This window comes from Chelon labrosus (assembly GCF_963514085.1).
Source record: "Chelon labrosus genome assembly, chromosome: 13".
Lineage (NCBI taxonomy): Eukaryota > Metazoa > Chordata > Actinopteri > Mugiliformes > Mugilidae > Chelon > Chelon labrosus.
Window position 1 is genome coordinate 21,678,551 of NC_140346.1, and position 19,255 is coordinate 21,697,805.

The 19,255-nt window shown below is 42.3% G+C and overlaps 1 protein-coding gene across 4 annotated transcripts in view; it reads left to right on the top strand.

Moving 5' to 3' along the window:
- Window positions 1–19,255, top strand: part of synrg (synergin, gamma) — a 37,408-nt gene that overhangs the window by 13,130 nt on the left and 5,023 nt on the right. For 3 of the 4 annotated variants that reach the window (XM_084558300.1, XM_084558301.1, XM_084558303.1), the window contains 12 exons: window positions 286–549; window positions 634–773; window positions 3,178–3,302; window positions 3,755–3,817; window positions 5,539–6,498; window positions 10,981–11,532; window positions 12,921–13,090; window positions 13,238–13,291; window positions 13,630–13,726; window positions 14,620–14,768; window positions 15,373–15,483; window positions 15,588–15,626. In XM_084558300.1, coding sequence (XP_084414426.1) covers window positions 286–549; window positions 634–773; window positions 3,178–3,302; window positions 3,755–3,817; window positions 5,539–6,498; window positions 10,981–11,532; window positions 12,921–13,090; window positions 13,238–13,291; window positions 13,630–13,726; window positions 14,620–14,768; window positions 15,373–15,483; window positions 15,588–15,626 — 2,724 coding nt within the window. The remainder of the gene's footprint in view (window positions 1–285; window positions 550–633; window positions 774–3,177; window positions 3,303–3,754; window positions 3,818–5,538; window positions 6,499–10,980; window positions 11,533–12,920; window positions 13,091–13,237; window positions 13,292–13,629; window positions 13,727–14,619; window positions 14,769–15,372; window positions 15,484–15,587; window positions 15,627–19,255) is intronic. The other variant, XM_084558302.1, reaches the window with a different exon arrangement.

Consider the following 19,255-nt stretch of genomic DNA (forward strand, 5'->3'; position numbering starts at 1 on the left):
AATTTCTTTCCGCCAGTCTTGAAAAATGACACAATCTACACACAGCTTCATTTTTAAAAAGCTAATAAATTATCTTAAACACTTAGGCACTCTGACAGACATCATATAATGAACAGAACGAACAGTGGCTGGGGTTTGTTTTCGTTACATTTGTTGAGGAGCATTTCCAATTGTTTTGAGAGAACAACCCAGTTCAGAGTTTTATCATGATTCAGATACTGCAATACTTGTTAGCAGCATTGGTACATTTGTTGACACCGTCATTGATTGTCTCTTTTATTCCAGAGTGGCCTCCCAGCTATGAATGTGGAAATCCTCGGTCAGTTTCCGTCTCCACCAGTGCCCAACCTGCCGGCCCTGGCTATGGCCATGGCTTCCGTCATGCCCCAGCACCAGCAGCCCATGATGACCCAGCCCGCTGTCTCTATGGCTATGCCCACGCCAGCACCATCAGTCATGGCCATGACGCCTGCAGCAGTAGCAGCAGCAGCAGCAGCAGCTCAACCTCCCACAAACACAAATTTCATCACCAGTTTCCCTCCTGCACAGGTAACTCAGCCAAGCTTTTAGTTCTCTGTATTCCCGTAGCTCACTATATCGCACATCCTACTCACTAACAAAGTGCTCACATAGACGGCAAAAGCAGACGACGACGACTTTCAGGACTTCCAGGAGGCTCCGAAACCAGGAGCAGGAGACCAAGCCTTCACTGACTTCCAGGGGGAGTCGGGTGGAAGTTTCCCCACCACGATTGCATCTCAGCACCAAAACAGGTAAATAATGTTTTACCTTTATATAATCATGATTATGTTCAGTGTTTCTTAATATTTCTGTCTCCTTTTGCACTACTTTTCTGATATAAAATGATATAAATATTTGTAGCGATGAGCATCTTAGTATTCTGCCCCGGGTGGTTATTTATAGCTGACTTCCTCTGTATTATATTTGTGTCTGTCACTGTCTGTCTTACAGTCAGACACACTGTTATAATATCTTGTAATAACCTCCTTGGAATAGCAATGAGTTTGGGTCATCACTTAATGAATTCATTTCAGCGGACGGCAGATAAGCTCATTTCTTTATATTACTTTCCAAGCCCTTATGGAGAGACGGCGCTCTCATTGAAACGAAGCTGAAAGGCAATTATCCACTGAAAGACAAAGAGAAAGCAGAACCAGAGTATCTTACATCTAAGTGGCATAGGCGTTTTATAATTCTGCTCTATTTCTCCCCTGAAAACATACACCCCTGACTGTTTCAGCAGTGTAACAAGAATTCCCCACAGGGAGAGATTGTCTAATTAAATGAGAGGCTGAGAAGCTCATATTGAGTTGGCAGGCTGAGCTGGCAGCTACAGCTTACTGTCAGATGTCCTGAAGAAAAAAAGGGGCTTTGAGGAAACTAATAAGTTTTAACTATTTCACCTCAGTGCTTGATGCTTGTATGTTAGCAGATGAATGTGTTTTATGGTTATATTATTATATTATTATCTTGTTTCACTTGCTTTTGACCTATATTTAATCTGATCTAAGGACTAGCTTGACATTTTGGGAGTACATTTATTTTTTTAGATGAGCAGATTGACTCCACTCTTAAGTCTGTGCAATAGACATGAATGATGAATAGACACAGCCAGTGAGCCTAGCTTAGCATAGACACTTAAAACAGTTGGAAATAGCTTGCCTGGCTTTGTCCAGTGCTAACATATCCTACCGAACCACCTCTAAAGACCAGTTTCTACCAAATGCACCAGTTTCTACCAGGTTATGTGTATGACTGTTTCTTGGCAGGGGCCTTTTACTTCCTGGGGATTTTTCTAAGATTAGACAGGGTATAAAATGAGCTTTAAGCTTTAAAATACTCTGTGGCACCATCTAGGTGTAACACCATGTCTAAGACTAAATCTTTGGCCTCACCAGAGATAGGTGTAAGGTATACAGACTTCACAATCAGCAGGAATTCAGTTGGGAAATAATAATGAGAGGCTGCACCACCAGATATATGGAGATAGAACTTATTCGGAGATTTAGTTTCAGCATTGGTTGAGGCTGTGTGCAATGCAGAGTTCAGACTAATGTGGTGGCACAGTGGTATGGGTCTAACCATGAGTCACAAATCAAGATGCTGGTGTGTGAAGAGGACAACTTACACTTACTGTAGAGGTTAATACACAAATCTGCGGCTCGGCGGGCATATTTTTTCAAGTGTAAGTTGAGATGAGATAGCCCATAGCAACGTGACAGTGTTAGCAACTGTCATTACGCCTGAATGTGTCAACACAGACTTAACTTGGCTTAGTGGTAGTTGTAGATGGTGCAGCGTGCGTAAATATTTATCACAAGGCTGGTCGTAGCTGACGTAGGGCTTACACCCAACCTGTCTACGTCCAGCTGGTGCAAGCGGCTACAGGAGTCTTCAGTAGTAACCTGGTAACATTACTCCTGTAAAAGGTTGTTTTGTTTTAAGAATGTAAAAATGGTCTTTTCATTTAATAAAATGTAGAGGTGGGTTTCTCAAAATGGCAACTCCTTTAAAACTTTAAATTCATCTCATTGCAAGTATTGGAAGAAAAAAAAAAAGCGCGCCAAAAAAATTCTTTAGGATTAGACACGCTGCAACAGAATTGGTTTCTATTTGGCAGTAGCAGAACGTTCAGAATGAGAAAAACATAATCTCAAACAGTGAGAAGTTGCAGGAATAATTGGATCTCAGTTAAATCTGATACGTTATGTGTAAATATAGGCATGAATAAAATAAATATATAACTAAGTCTGTTTGTTTATTAATACACATGTTATATCTCGTTTGCTCTCTTGGCAGAAACGTCCTAGTGTTTACAGTGGTTGCTTTTAATCCGCTCTTATCCTGGAACAAGTCCAGCATGAACCCTCCTGTCTCATTTCATTTAAATTGCATTAAATAAACAAACATAATGTGTCCATTTAGCGAACTTTAGTCGTGCTGGAAGGCGGATTTTCTCTTTTTACTACAGAACGGATCCAGACTAGTGTGTGTGATTTAGTCAGACTAAAAGTACGCTAAAAGCGAAGAAGGATGTTGCTAACTTTTTAAAAAAAAAATTTATCCCAGGGAAAATGTTCAGGCTTATGGGGATTAAACTACTACACTGAACGTCACTCTTCCTGGTTTCTGACTGTTGCTTTTGTGTCCCTGCAGCACGCCTGCCATGCTGACTCCTGTGTCTGGTTCCTCCTCCGCCTCTGTCACATCCTCTGATAAGTACGCTGTGTTCAAGCAGCTGTCTGTGGATCCACCTGCAGAGCCTGCACCCCCTGCCTCAGGTACCTTCCACACCACCATGAAGCAATCCAGCCGTGTACACCCAGGGACTAAAACATAAAGTCAGTTAGAAAATATTTTTCTTCAGATGTTTATACACCAGGAACGGCACAGCTTCTTCTCCTCTTTTAAGCATTAACTGGCAGGACATGATAAAAAGCTGAGGATAATCTAAAATGTCTTCTCATGTGTTTTGCATTTTGATACAAAACTCTGCTATAACCCTGTCTTTACAACAAAAATATAAATATGAGCTCAAATGAGGGCAGCGTCACTTTAATAAAAATGTTTTAAACTACTTAGTACTTCCTAACTTTGTGTTCTGGCCCTTTGAAAGGACATAATGTTTGTTTGCCAGAGCAGACGGCATTAAGGCAGCGTTTGGAAACTTGTGAAATGTGTTGTATTTTTCTGTTCATACTTTACGTAATCTTCTTTATTTGTTCTGATCCAGAGATTGGAGACAAATACAGTGTGTTCAGACAGCTTGAGCAGCCTGCTGACAAGAAACCAGTCGGTAAGAAACCTTTCTTTCCACATATACTGATAACAAACACTCTTATGTACATATTAGCAAAATCTTTCAAGTTTATTTATTTTTCCGGTTGATCTCAAGTCAAAACTCTCCTGACCTCTTTGGCAAATAACAGAGAGGACATGGCGAGCTCTGAGATGGCCCCTCTCTAAATGCTCCTCCTCTAGAAACAAGTTATTCTGAGTTCAATTTAATGCGACGAGGCAGAGTGTGCTTTTTTGCCAGAATCCCTCTAATTAAACATCGCATTTTAACTTGGGTGCAGCTGTCGGGACACTACAGTGCCACTGTTCCGTGTTTACACTGTGTCGTGTTTTGCAAGCCTGCAGTGTTGATACCAGTGTGTTTCCCATCCCTGTTTCATTAGAACAGTTTCCGATGGGGACAGCTCTTACAACTCCAGTAAGTCATGCTTTGCAGTGACCTTTCTTTGGCATTGTCAGGCTCCGTCTCCTTAATGAGCCCATTAGTTATCTCTCTTCCGCCGTACACCAGCGGTGTGAACAGATTCTCTATTTCGGTCCATGCATATATTATGCCTCAGTGGGTGAACAACTGCTGGAACTCAAGAAAGTACTCTTGAGTTTTTTCTGTGTGGTTTATATGTAAGTATGTGAGCTTTTATAGCATACTGTACATTTACTGCAATAAATACCCATCTTAACTAGTATAACTGTTACTGTTGAATTTTCAGACTTAATTTTAGGTGAGATAAATCTTAATGCATCTTTAGGAGATTTAGATAAACAAAGCTCTCTGTTAAGATTCTCAGTAATCCAGGTCATAGTATATCTCAGAAACAAAGCTAAAACTAAGTTAACTGGGCGTGTTTAAGGTTACTGGAGGATGTTTCACCACTTTTTCAGACCAAAAATACTCTCAACATGGCCGACCCGGACCTTTTCTCCTCTGCTTCTGCCCTAACTGAGACAAAAAAAAAACGAAGCCTCTTGGATGAGTGGTGAAACATATTCAAGAAAACTCAAGTACAGCCAGTTGAACCTGTTTTAGATTTGTGCTAGATATACAGCACGATTGCTGTACATATCAAGTGCAAATCTTATAAGCGTGATAAAAAAAATTATGGATAAGTATGGTTTTGTTCTTACCTTTTGATCAAGTAAATCAGATTTACAGAGGCTAATGTTCCCTAGATCGTGTTCTAATGAGAAGTCAGATCTGTTTCCCAAACCATTTTGTCAGGTCAGTTGTCTTTTCTTTATATATTCAGACTGCCCCAACCCCGTCCAAACTGCAGTTAAAGTTAGCTTCTGTCATGTAGATAGTAAAACTCTTGCTTAAAGATAAGATTGGACACCAGTTGGCCACCATTACATCAGAGAGAGGGAGACATTTCCAAATGGACTGTCAAGCATGTAGAAACAAAATCACTTGTTAAGATGGACATTTTTGCTGAAAGACCTTTACGTTTCATTGCATGGTAGTGCGGTGTCTTTAAATGACAGAGCTTTTTGTGCAATCATGTGTGCCGTTATCTGGAGTCTCTGCAGCCCACAGTTCATCAGAAGAATAGACGCTTGCGATGAGCGTTCCACAGTAGAGCAAAGACGCGTTTAATCCACTTGCTTCTTCACTTTGTAGGATTGTGACTTAACTGAAACGTGGCTGTGAAGTTTGAGAATCCCATTACGTCCCTCGGCTCTGTCTTTTACTGAACTTGAGTTCTTCTCTTTGGTTTGCAGGGGAGGGATTTGCAGATTTCAAGTCTGTCAGCGCTGATGATGGCTTCACAGACTTTAAAACCGCCGACAGCGTCTCTCCACTAGACCCCTCCGATCAGGCCAAGATCTTCCCACCTTCCTTCCCCTCTGCTTTCCCAACCTCTCAGTCTCTACAGCAACTTCCTCAGCAGCAACAGCCAGCAGTGTCACTTTCTCAGCCCAAAAATCCTCTCAACATGGCCGACCTGGACCTTTTCTCTTCTATAGCTCCCTCTGTCCCTGCCCCCGCTGAGACCAAACCCAGCACATTCCCCTCTGTGTCCGTGCCCCCCTCTCTAGTGCTCCTCCCAGGTGGAGCCAAACCTCCAGGGGGAGCGGCAGATGATTTTGGTGACTTTGCCCTCTTTGGCTCCTCCTCCGACGCCGCTCAAGCTTCAGCAGCAGGAGGAGCTGCAGCCGCGCCCCAAGATGACTTTGCAGACTTCATGGCGTTTGGCAGTTCCGGTGGCGAGCCTAAAGCCGAGAGCAGCTCCGGGGTCCAAGCTGAGACCTCCACACAGCAGCGGCCTCAGCAGAGCTCAGACAAGTACGACGTGTTCAAACAGCTGTCTCTGGAGGGAGGCCTCGCCTACGATGACGCCAAGGAGAGCGGCGGAGGCTCCTTTTCTTCTCTCAAGAGTGACACGGACGACTTTGCCGACTTCCAGTCGTCAAAGTTCTGCACAGCACTTGGGGCTTCGGAAAAGACTCTGGTGGACAAGGTGGCCGCGTTCAAACAGGCCAAGGAAGACTCTGCCTCCGTCAAGTCCCTCGACCTCCCGTCCATCGGTGGGAGCAGCGTGGGAAAGGATGACTCGGAGGACGCGCTGTCAGTGCAGCTGGACATGAAGCTGTCGGACATGGGCGGAGACCTGAAGCACGTGATGTCAGACAGCTCTCTGGATTTGCCGGGTCTCTCGTCCCACCAGCCCCCTGCTACAGGTGAGGAACTAGTGCGTTTGCTCTGGTGAGGCTCCGTGCAGTCACACGCAGTGTTAATTCCAAGGCTAGCCAGCCTCTCCTCCTCAGTGACCACCAAACAAGGGGTCAAAGGGCAAGTAATGCGGTCCTCACTGAATTGAATATGCTCAAATACTAAAAATACAAGAAAAACATATCAAATAAGACACATCACATCTTTCATTCCACATTTCATCATTCATCTCAGCATACTTTATTTATTTATTCATGTATTTATTTATTTATTTATTCATTAATTTATTTATTTATTAATTTAAATGCTTAGTTTCCTCCTCCTCTTACTTTTAATTTCCGTATTCCCCTTCCTGCCCTGTGTATATTGTTATCGTAATGGCAGAAAGGTCCCGGCCCGCATCTCTATTTACAAATGACGAGTGCTTGTTTTTGATGTGTTGGCAGTCGTAGCCCGTAGACGAGGTCCCCGACAGCCGCCTGCGTGACTCGGATAAGGCTTGTTTGTTGTGTCCTTTCTGCAGCGGCAGACATCACACTTCCCTTCCAGCGTACCTTTCATGTGTGTGTGTGCGCGTGAGTTGTTGACGTGGCGAGCACTTTCGCTGAATGCAGATGAGCACAGGAGGGTGTGACGGTGACGAGCCACTTGTTTATTCGAATCACAAGCTTTCGCACAACAGGCTGCAGTTTTACCAAAGGCGTTATCTGGAAACCATCGTTTACCTTTTTAACTGTTGCATACTGAATGCATACGACATATTATTATTTTGATTAGCTGGGAGTAGGAGATTTTGCATGCAAAAGATTTAAGTTAATTTTAACAGAAATAGGCTCATTATAGCTGGACAAATTTCAAACCTGACTGCTTGAATGTGAGTGCATGCTGTTGCCAGTTATTATATTACCCTGCAGTATTTTCAGACTGGCCGTGCAGTATTACTTGGATCAAATGACCGTCTAATTATGAGATGTTTTGAGTGTCGGCTTTTTCTCCCCCTACCTCACGTCCCTCGAAGTGGAGTTAAAGTTTACCCTAAAACGTGTTGTTTGATTGTTTAATAAAAGGAAATCGAACCTTGATAATCAGGTCAACGTCAGCACTCCCTCTCCTCCTCGTCTTCTCCGCCGGTGATCATTTATTCATCAAGCATCTCACCTTCCGCGGCTCATGTTTCGTGGCAGAGTCATTCTTCGCTGTAACACAAGAAGTAATTGTTAGAGGACGGCTTTGCAATCCGTGGTGTTTGTTTGTCGTGTTTCTGAAAGCTCGGACATTTTTCTTCGTCTGACCACCATCGGTTAATTATCAGCATTTACACCATATCATTTCATCCATATAATTGATGACGCTTTAGAGGAAATTATAAATGTAGACATCCTCATTGCCTTATTTCAATTTCTGTGCAGCAGGTCAGATTTTGGTTTAAAACCCAAACAGGCCCCTCTGTACAAAACAAACCATGGAGCTGCAGCGAAACAGGCTGCCCACATTACCATCGATACATTCCTGAGACGCTTTTATGCTACTGCAACAGCGGTTTCCATTTCACTCTTAACTCATATCTACTGTTCTTGGAGAGCTCTGGGACTAACCTGTTGTTAAAAGTGTAGCAGGCCGAGCATTCGAGCACCTCATGCTTTGCACTGTGTTTCCTGGAAATATATGTAAACTTAAAGAGACAGTATTTCTTTTGTGAGGTTCCTTTTGAGTCACAAAGGGAATCTTTTTCTTTTCTTTTTCTTTTACCGTTATCTGTGAAACAGCAGCATGAATTTATCACTTGTGGCTCTACGGTCTGGCTCTCTGAGAACATTATGAAGTTAGTATTACCCTTCCTGCCTTGCTTTTTGCTGCAGTGTGCCTGCCTTTTCAATTTGTGAAATTGACAAGAACATAATACAAAATAACCCTTTTATGCATTAACAGTATTGCAAGTTGTTTTTATCAGAGGAGAAATGTATACATACAGATTTAATAGTGTATTTTTATTACAGGAATCTTATTTTGAGACTAGAAAGACTCCTCGACCTTGTTGTGATTTGCCAACTGTGTAAATTAAACATAGCCTACAGTATTTAGTAACCGCAAAGTATTTTAGGTTGATCCGAACATCGATTTCTTTGGATGAGCAACGACACGTGCTGTTCTTTAAGGGATCGTGCGCATTAGCCTGCTTCGACAAACAATCACTGTAGCGAGAGAAAAAGGATACTGTCTCTTTAAATCTGTTCCTGCATCTGTGATTGGATGTAATTAGGGCCCTTTTTCTGGGGATGCCAGGTGTAAGGATGGCTCTCTTTGTTTTCTGTAACCCTTTGAGTGCTTGAACAAGATCACATGTTTACAAGCATCATGATCTCTTCCCCTTTATTTATTTATTATGTTGTCTCATAATTGACTAACTGTATAAAGATGGCAGCCTCCTCTCTTCCCCTAAAGTGTAGTTTTTACCCCTCTTTTACAAATTTTGGGATGCTCTGCCAGTTTCTTCCCCCTCAGGTCCTCAAAGGGTTATTGCTTCCTGCCTTGTTCTTTGAATTCTCTTTTGGCTTTCCAAATGTTCTGTATTCAAATCTTTTTCCAAACAAAAAACAGACCTGTTGCTTTACATCCTAACAGTAAAACAGAGTTTGTCATCTCCCCAGATTTACTGATTCTAGTCTGTGAATGTGCCTTTTCATTCTGGTTTCTGCTTCTACTAGAATATCTTTGTTTTTTACCTTCTTCGCTGTTTGTTTTCTTCCTTTTACTCCTGACTCTGCATGCCCTTGTATTCAAAAATGACTGAAATCTAATTTTACAAGTGTTAGTTTGACAAACCTCTTGTAATGATAGACCTCTTTCACAGTACTTTGTGACCTTTTCTCTCTTTCTCTCTACTCATGTTGTCGTAATAAATATTACTGTTGGTATTGCTGAAACGCGTCTTATTTTCTCTTTTCCTTTTCCTGAGAGGCGTCTAATGACACGAGGCTTACGGCAGTAGATCCTTGTCAATTTCACAAATTGCTTTTTGTATCTGAGGGGTTCCTTCATGGAAAAATAAGAAGGTTCAATTATGTGGATTTATGTGTGTGTGAGTGAGGATGACGTGAATGCTAAAGCACTGTCGAATGCGTGGAAGCCGTAAAAGCTGTCGGTATTAGTCATAAAGAAAGTGATCAAGATGCGGTGTAAGAAACAGCAGATGTAGTGACAGGAAGGATCTTTTATTGTTGTTATAGCGTCTGCCCGGAGACGAAACCCTTCAGCTTGCGTTAAGTATAAAGACATCAGCTCTGATTATTGGACAGGAACATTATCTTGTAGCCAAAGTGTAGGAATTGTCCACTGAAATAAAAAAAAAAAAAAAAAAAAAAGGATGATTCACGTGAGACATAAACACATTTGTTTAAAACAATTCTCTAAAGAGTGAAAGGGAGAATGTATTACTTCAGCGTAGCGGGTTGGGATCATAAATGAGATGAAATCCGACGTATGCATGTTCCAGTGTATCGTAGAATTTGTCTCTGTGTGTTTAAAGTGCAAAATCTTTATGGACGTCTAATGATCCCGTCCACATGTGAAGTGATTCGCTCGTCGCCCAAGTCTTTGTAGCCGTCAGTCAGACATTAGTGGACATCCTGTATATTTCCCAACCCAAATCTTTCCGAGTGAAAGAACCGAAGCATATAAATATTGCTAGTATGTGGACGGAGCTAGCTCTTGTTGCCATCGTCGCTCTCTATTTAAAAAGAAATCACAGTCAGCGACACCTGGCGCTCCAAGCCTGCTATCAGCACGATGAATTTTGTGGGAGGAACCAAAGCTAGAGGGAGAGTTTTTTTTGCTGTAAGAGTTTGGGTCGAGATTAGGTCAACTTGATACCCAACAATTTCACTTTAGCCAAGGTTTTTTTTCGTCTGTCATCTCTACAACTCGCTGCATTTCATTGTCGTCACATCGCTGCTAGTCTCTTCATGCGTGTAGGTGTAGGCCCCTGACACAGCACAGGTTATTAACAAAAATGTTACTTAGTCACAGAGATAGCTTTGAGATGAGATATTTGTTCCCTCCATCCCAGTTCAATGGGAATTTCATTTGTGTCGCAAAATTGTAAAATGACAAAAATTTCTGGCGACAATAAAAAATAAATTCTCAGGAAATATTTATTTGGTTTAAAGGTAATTTCAGTGTGAAAAGGTGTTGTCTTTATATTTTTTAATCTCCATGAAAACAGATACTCAAAGCCAGTTACACCAAAAAAACTTTTTTTATTCTGGAGATCATCAGAGGCAGCTGAAAAATGTTTTTAATGTGAGTGAAATGACCCTTTAAGACCTAGCTACCACGAGGAGAATATAGACATCACTTCAGCTGTAGATAAGTGACAGTAATAATCCGACAGAAATCTCTGTCGCCCGTCCAGTCTCATTAATCCTCCTCCTATCATGACAGCATCTGTGCTATTCCTAGGAACCACCGGTATGTCTGTGTTGTCATTACAGAAGGAGACGACATGAAATTTGACCCCTTTGGGACGTCGGCCCTCAGCACCTTGGCCAGCTATGACTGGTCAGAGGAAAGTCTGCCCGGTGAGGTCAGAAAGCCACAAGGCTTGGAGGGAGCTTCCCTTCCGTCTTTAGTCCCAACACAGAAGAAGGATCTGACCTTTGGCAGCACTGAAAACATCACAAGCGGCTCCGTAGCAAAGATCACCACCTCCTTCCCCGCGGACGACAGCTCGTCTGCAGATGACAAGTTTGAAGCCTTCGCTGACTTTGGGTCCGGCGACCAGGGCGGCGGCGGTGTTAATGGCGAGGACGACTTTGGAGACTTTGCAAGTACCGTGTCGGAAAAGTCCGACTCGCCGGCTGCTACTGCCGAGGCGGGCTCAGAGGGAAACCAAAGCGAGGCCTCGGATGAGTTTGGCGCCTTCCAAGGGGACAAGCCCAAGTTTGGCAAGTCTGACTTCCTGAAAGCCAGCGCCCAGGCCAAAGTCAAGTCCAGCGAGGAGATGATCAAGAACGAGCTGGCAACCTTTGACTTGTCTGTTCAAGGTGAGTCATCATGTTGATCCACGAACAGTTTATCAGATTAGAAGTGGAACAATTAGTCAATAAATCCATCATATACAATAAATTATTAAAATGTGGAGCAATTTTAGTCCCAGCTCATTAATTAAATGTAAGGATTGGTTTGGGACATTTGAAGACATCAGATTGGATTCTGGGAACATTTGATGATTGATTTATAATAACTCTTTAGTTGTAGCTCGAAATCAGCTGTTTAGGAAGAGTAACAAAATATTGAAAATGCAATTTATATTGATATATAACAGAGAAGCTGGCAATCGTCTCATTTGACAAGCTGTAGTAATTAACAAGAACAACTTAGCTTGTCAAAATAAGCTGTCAGAATTGTTGTCAACAACTTTTCTGTACATCGACTGATCTATTTTATTTAGGATTAGTTTTAGCACCAACTATCTGATGTTAATATCTGAATTTTGACCAAACTTTGCATGTTCTTAATGAAAACCCTCCTGAGAAACTAAAAGCTCTTAACCCTGAAATGGCATTAACGCCGCTCTCTTGAGCCTCTTATCCCACCCCCACACACTGGGCCCATCATATCTGTAATAAAGCTGTCAGACATTAGATGGTAGTGTTGCGATGACAGCCCTGCTCTAATGGCGCTGACTGGTGAGATGGATTAGCAGAGGCCAACAAATCCATGAGCAGAAATTAACCGTATCCACTTAAAGGCTGTTCATTTTTTAAGCTGCTGTTTGCTGGTGTTATGCTCCACAAATAATTTATTACAGTTTCCTGCGCTGTGATAAAAGCCAATTTTACCCTCATAGATTCATCTCCCTGTGCCGGATGTAATTTGTGTGACGACGAGGGCTTCACTAACTCCTCTTCGCTCTGTGGAAACAGTAATCTGATCAGGGTTGAGCGCTGTGGGGTGGTGGTGGTGTGTGGTTGTGGGGAGGATGACGCACATCTCTGTGGGTGGTGGGGGAGTCGGGGGGGGGGGGTTCGATTACCTTTGTGCGGATGACCGTGAGACGCGCTAACTGCCAGCCCCGCAGGAATAGTCTGGGTTTAGCATGTGTTTGTGCCCAGTGTTTGTGACTCCGTGCCAGGATTTGTCCGTCTGTGAGCCCCCATGAATAATTCATATCTGCATATTTGTGCCTCAGTTTTGTATGTAATTATTGTTTGTCACAAATTAAGTATTTACTCATGCCTTCATTGTCTGGGAGGAATTAGTTGCAACAGAGTGGAGGTATAATGATTGCAAACAAACAGGTGCATAACTCAAAATGAGTCATCACCATTATAATAATAATAATAATAATAATAATAAAAAAAAAAGTTTATATAATTGTTTGTGGTTCTCTCTAATGGTATTCACATCCCTCTTCTCACTCTTGTCTTAGCTTCAGGATCCCACAAACGCAGTCACAGTCTGGGGGAGAAGGAGATCGGGCGTTCGCCGCCGTCTCCGGCTCCAGAGCAGCCCTTCAGAGACCGCTCCAACACCCTGAGCGAGAAGCCCGCCTTGCCCGTCATCAGGGACAAGTACAAGGACCTGACTGGGGAGGTGGAGGTGAGGAGGGCCCTCACGTGTTAGCACTGTTAATTAACCATCAGATTTCAGCACAAGGCTACGAAACACAATAAATGCTCCTCTGTTGTTTTCTGTTTCGCCTTTGTGTTCGTTTGAGATAATTTTGTTTTCCTGTTGCGGTTGCAGGAGAGCGAGCGCTACGCTTATGAGTGGCAGAGGTGTCTGGAAAGTGCTCTGGAGGTTTGTATTTGTTTGTGTCCTGTAGCTGACCTCCTTCTGTGGCGAGGCTCATTTGTGAGAGTGACTGTACTAATGTGGTAGAATAATTAAGATAACAAACAACATGGACGTTTCTTATCATGAGCGTTTTAGGACAAATTATTTTCTTTACCCCTGCAAATAAAAGTTTGGCTTTTTCAACATTTTGAAGTATTCTGAAGAAAAGACCAAACCTCTTCTGACACACTCCTTGGCAGAGGTTATAATTGTGTGGGGATTCTGCTATACTCTAATGGTGATTGTGATGAGGAAAAACAGTATGCATGACATAACGCCGGCTTCTGTCTTTCCACATTAAGGTCATCACCAAAGCCAACAACACCCTGAACAGCATCAGCAGCTCTTCTGTTTGCACCGAGGTCATCCAGTCTGCTCAGGGCATGGAGTACCTGCTGGGTGAGGAACCGCAAACCCTCACACATGCACACACTGCGAGAAACTATGCCGGGGGGCAAAGAGCTTTAAATTTGTGGCACGAGATTTACCGCGTGTATTGTGTGCAGGGTATTATTTCCCTTTAAGAAGCTTAGATGGCACTGACATGTAAGAGAGAAGAAAATGAGGAAGTCCTGATCAAACTGTGCCAAAAAGAAAAGTTTATTTGATTCTCTTAGTGACTATTAAAAAAGAAAACAAGGCACAGGTGAAAAAATTCAAGCTGCAGCTGCATACGTCAAAAAGAAGTTAAGATATCTAACACCTATTGATCCGGCTAAAATAGAGATAGTGTCTCAAGAGCAGGACAATCCACCTCTTCAGTATCAGCTGTGATGCTCCAGAAATTGTTGAGGCGTGTAACTTCTTCTTCTTCTTTTTCTTCTTCTTCTGCTTCTACTTCTTCCATTTCTTCCCTCCTTCCTTCCTTCTTTTTATTCTTCTTCTACTTTTTCTTCTTTTGCTTCTTCTTACTCTCCTGCCTTCGTTATTATTCCCTCTACTTTTCATTACCGTCTTCCTCTCCTGTTTATCTTTTCCTCTTATTATTCTCTTCTTCTTCTTCTTCATACATGAGATAATACTGATAAATCACGTCCCATGCTTTGAAACGCTGGCCCCTGTACCTGTTAAAGCACCTTGTGTGTGGCCTTACACCCTGCGAAGGACAGAAAGGACGAGATTAAGACGAGCTCTGGCGCGATGGCTTATCTCTGCCCGGTGTGACAAGGTCCTGCTGCCTTATTGTGTTTCCTCTGCTTTTAACGAGCTGGACTGGACACTGTGTACCTCTTGAAAATGAGCCAACAAAGCGTGTTTTCGTGATGTCTGCGCTCGTGTGTTTTGTCTGGCAGGTGTGGTGGAGGTGTACCGCGTCACCAGGCGCGTGGAGCTGGGCATCAAGGCGACAGCAGTGTGCTCTGAGAAGCTGCAGCAGCTGCTGAAGGACATCAGCCGCGTGTGGAACAACCTCATGGGCTTCATGTCGCTGGCCAAGCTCGCTGTAAGATGTTTAAAACCGTTCATGATAATAAGTCAGAGGCGAGGACAGACTCATGTGCAAGCAGAAAAAAACCTACTAGATAGATAATAAAGGATTGAAGGCCAATTCACAATGACACTAACACGATGAAGTGTTAGTGATTCCAGTATTGTCAGTGCATTAGGTTAAAATCAATGATTCATTGATTTGGAAGTGATGCAGCTGGAGTCTTTTGGTAGGCCGAGTTCAGATCAACAGGGAGGACAAGGACCAGATAGATTTATTTCCCTAGCTGTCTGTTAGTGTCTGTAAAACCACGAGGAAGACACGGCAGGGAGAAATATTGTTTTTAAATTGTAGACGTTATAACTGACGCCGCATCTCAAGGACAGAGGCAGAAACAAATTGAAACATGCAGGTAGATATTTTCTTTTCTTAAAAGGAGAAAGATGAGACGCAGGTATTTGTTTTCATTTCACACAGTCAAAGTTTAAAGTTGTTGCTCTGAGATGTTTACTGTAAGCAGACTTGTTCTGGCTGCTGTTATTATACGAGCAGAAATGACTACATTTTGCCCGGCGGCAGGAGGTAATACTTGTCTGTTTGTTTGTGTGTGTGTGTGTAGCCTGATGAAAGCTCCCTCGACTTCTCCTCCTGTATTCTGAGGCACGGCATCAAGAATGCCAAGGAGCTGGCTTGCGGAGTGTGTCTGCTGAACGTCGACTCTCGTAGCAAGGTTCGTGCTCGCTCAGAATAACACACCTGACATAAATGTTGCTGTTACTGCTCATCCACAGCGGATACACACTGACACTTCTTTGACTTTGAAACATTTTGCAGAACAAAGAAGAGAGCACTATTGGACGTCTGTTTAAACGAGTATGAGACAGTCAGCTGTCATCCAAATCTCATTTCACTCTTTCCCACTGGGGGCCTCGGGGGGGCTATCCTCCTCTTACCAATGAACCCTGCAGGGGGCCAAAGTGACAGGATTCATTTCTCTCCACTGCTCCTCTCTTACATACAAACACCTTTTTTTTCTGCCTAGACACGTACTATATAATAAGAAAACACAGGAAGCTTCATCCATTATCTATTATCCATTAGCCCCTCCCCCTTAGTTACTGTTGCTATACCTGTCAAGCTTACTAGGTATGCAGTATAATACAATAATGGCCCTTGCCATGGTCACCTTAGTGCTTCGTCTCAGGCTCTGGTTTCATTTTGAGACGATTTGTCACGTTACTGCACGAGATGCACTCACATGCCACTTCATTAGGTACACTAGTGAAAATGATTGCATCCTAATACAACAGCCTTGAACTAGTTTAGAGTTTATGAGTTATAAATCAGCGTCATAAAGGCAATAATTCAGCTGTATGATAAAATTAGAGAATATAGTTTGTGGTTATTGAACTAGCCCACTCAGTAAAATGGGGTTGCCAAAATAATAGGTACATGTTTCGGTACAACACAGTACAATTTAATGATGCTACAAACCACTGCCTGCAAAATGAAAACGGCTGAATTAACAGCTCTTTCCGTTATTTATAACACATGTTGAATACCATAGCTTACAAGAAGGTAAGATTTAATGCAGGACTGTTATATTAGAATGCATTCACTAGTGTACCTAATGTAGTGGCCATTTACATTGCATAACAAAGGTAGACGCTTCAATTGTAGTGACAACTGTCAATGTCTTAGTTATCTGGTTAGTTAAACCAACCTTTACTCCACAACCTCGATTTTGGAGTGGAGTTTTTACTCCAGTGTTGACATACTTTTACAAGGTACTCTACAAATGTACAAATGATAATTTACTTATGGACAGCCGACGCACAATCAAGAAAAGTTAAAGACCTGCTTGCTTCAGTTTTATGTAATTTTTTTCCATTGTCGAATAAAATTTTTCTAAAATTTTCTAAGACCGGCTCAGAGCTGCTAAACCCTGTTAGTATTAAAATTCGACAATCACACCTTTAATGTAACTCCACAATCGTTGCAGTTAGGTGATAGTCTTGGGAGTGATGCTCAATCAACACTGTAGTCAGTGAGCTCGTTAGCCAAGCATGCTTATAGCAACTTCTTACTTTAGGTCAGATTTTAATCAGTTTCTTACTGTTTCAGACAACCAACACTTTACTTTCCAGGCATTTCTCATGTTAGCGCCTCATGATGAGTCGACGCTTGACAGGGTTAGTTACAGACTGTCAGTGTTTGGAGGAGGGGTTTAGCCGACAGTCAGTTTAGTCTCCCAGCTTTTATACTTAAGTATGACCAGAAAGTGTCAGAGAATAACAATGTACAGTCTCGAAATAACAGAGAGAGAGCAGAGTTGTCACTTCGGCTCCTCAGGGTGGGTTTCTGCACTCTGGGATTTGTTCTTCAAACTCACACGGATCATTATTTTGTCTTGGAAGGGTTTCATTTTCCATTCTGTCACCTCCATCTCGAGGTAACGGCTCACCTCGCCACTTTCAGCTAACAACCAATCGCTGTTTCTAATAACTGTCCTGTGGCTGCGGTACGCTCACCTCGTTGCCTACGGCGGCTGTGATTCTCATCGACGTGGGCCACTAATGGTGTTCTCGGACCCTGCGGTTTAGAGGGCGGGACGGTGGTGTTGATGGTTCCTTGTGATCCCTCTGCTGCTCAGCCAGAGCCAGATGGATGGTCCAGGCGAGATATGGCCGACTGAGAGGCATCTAGGCTGCGAGCAGATGTGGCTTACACATTACTCATAAGCAGGGAGTAAGGCGGATAATAGACCTGCACACAAACACACACATTCCCTCTCACCTCTCACTCTTGTGTGCACGGAGGCAGTCTGAAATTAATGCAGTTTTATTTTGTCTCTGTGCCACTAGCATGAGATTAATAACCCATCTTTTAATTACATTTTTGGCAGAGCCACACTGGTAAGAACGCATAAAAGCCGAGTGGAGAATAGCATCCCCTCTGAGTATAATGACGTGAAAGAACAGCTTTGGCTGCGGCAGACAGCGCTGATTGTTGCATTGTCCTTTGGTGAAGAGGTACAGATTTGTTTTTCAGCCAAAGGTGCAGGAGGGGTGGAGATGTGGACGTGGCATCAAAGAAATGTGAAAAATGCTTCATGCTTTGAATCTTTAAATCACCCTGTACATGTTTGTATCCTGCTTGTCGGTTTAAAATAGAGCCCAAAAAAAAAAAATGTTATTGTCAAATTCAGTCAGTCTCACCTTGATCCTGGTGGACTAATATTTCTGGGACGCTTTCATCTTCTTCGGGTCAGGAGACAGGGATGGGCGACTGCCAGCTGCTCCGTCTCGTCTCAGTTTATTATCAGCAGCAGTTTTTCTTTAAGTGATACTTTTTAGCTAATGATGCTCCCGCTCCTCAGTAAATGCTAATTACAGGGAGAAGCACTGGAAAGGACTTTAAGTTGAATAATTTAGCATTTCTGGCTATTTCTATTAATGCAGGAGTCTGAAGTGCCTCAAGGATCTGGATTTATTATCAAAGACGTGTGTGTGTGTGTGAGTGTAGTTCTGACAGCAGCTGAGACGAGTCTGGATCCAAGCTTTGTCAGTTTGTTCTGTGGGTTTTCTTTTTTTTTTTTCATTACCTCAATATTTAATGATATAAATCTGCTGGGGGTTGCCCATCCCTGTCACAGTGTGCTTTTAATGTGGTTGAAGTTAGCAGGGTTCCTACACAGCTCAAGAGAGGCCTGAAAAGTTTGGGAACTGTCAGTGTAAATTTTAAGTTATAGATTTATCTGGTTTAGTCAACATTGCTGTGGAAGCAGAGTGGAACTGAACACACTGTAAGTGAAAGCCGAAATGTTTGCTCGGCAGTCGTCTCTGTCTGAAAGACAAAGGTGGAACTACTAGACTAGACTAGTTTGAAATCACAAAAAAATAACCTTGACTTGTACCTTCTGTCTCCCCTCAAGAATTAGTAGTACATAATACATCCTAGATAATTATTTAAATATTAAACTCCATGATTTACTGCACTCTAAACAGAAGCAATGTAATTAAAAAAAGAATAGGGATGCGAACAATATGTTTATTATAGATTAATAGTTTGAAAGTCCAGGATCAGTGGTTCAAACCCCACTTACATCCACGACTGGATTAAATAATTAAATAAAGGTTACATTTTATTAATTTATCACAGCTTCTCACAAATTTTAGTTTTTGGTTGCTGCAAAAAAAAGAAAACCAGCAAATATTTCAATTCAGAGGTAAAACTGAAGCTGTAGCCTGAGATTTGTTATATTTTTAACATAATCCATTCATAATTTCTATATTTTATTTAACGAGAAGGAGTTGCTGATGAATTTTCAGTTGACTGATTAATTGTTTCAGCACAACATCTTGATACTTAAAGGGGGAACTACTGTTTTTTACAACCTGGACCTTATTTCTAGCATAAAATACAATCCTTTACTCACCCATATAACTTTTGTGTAATTTGTAGTCCTTCGGGAGATATTTAGATCTGCGTATATAGTGGGA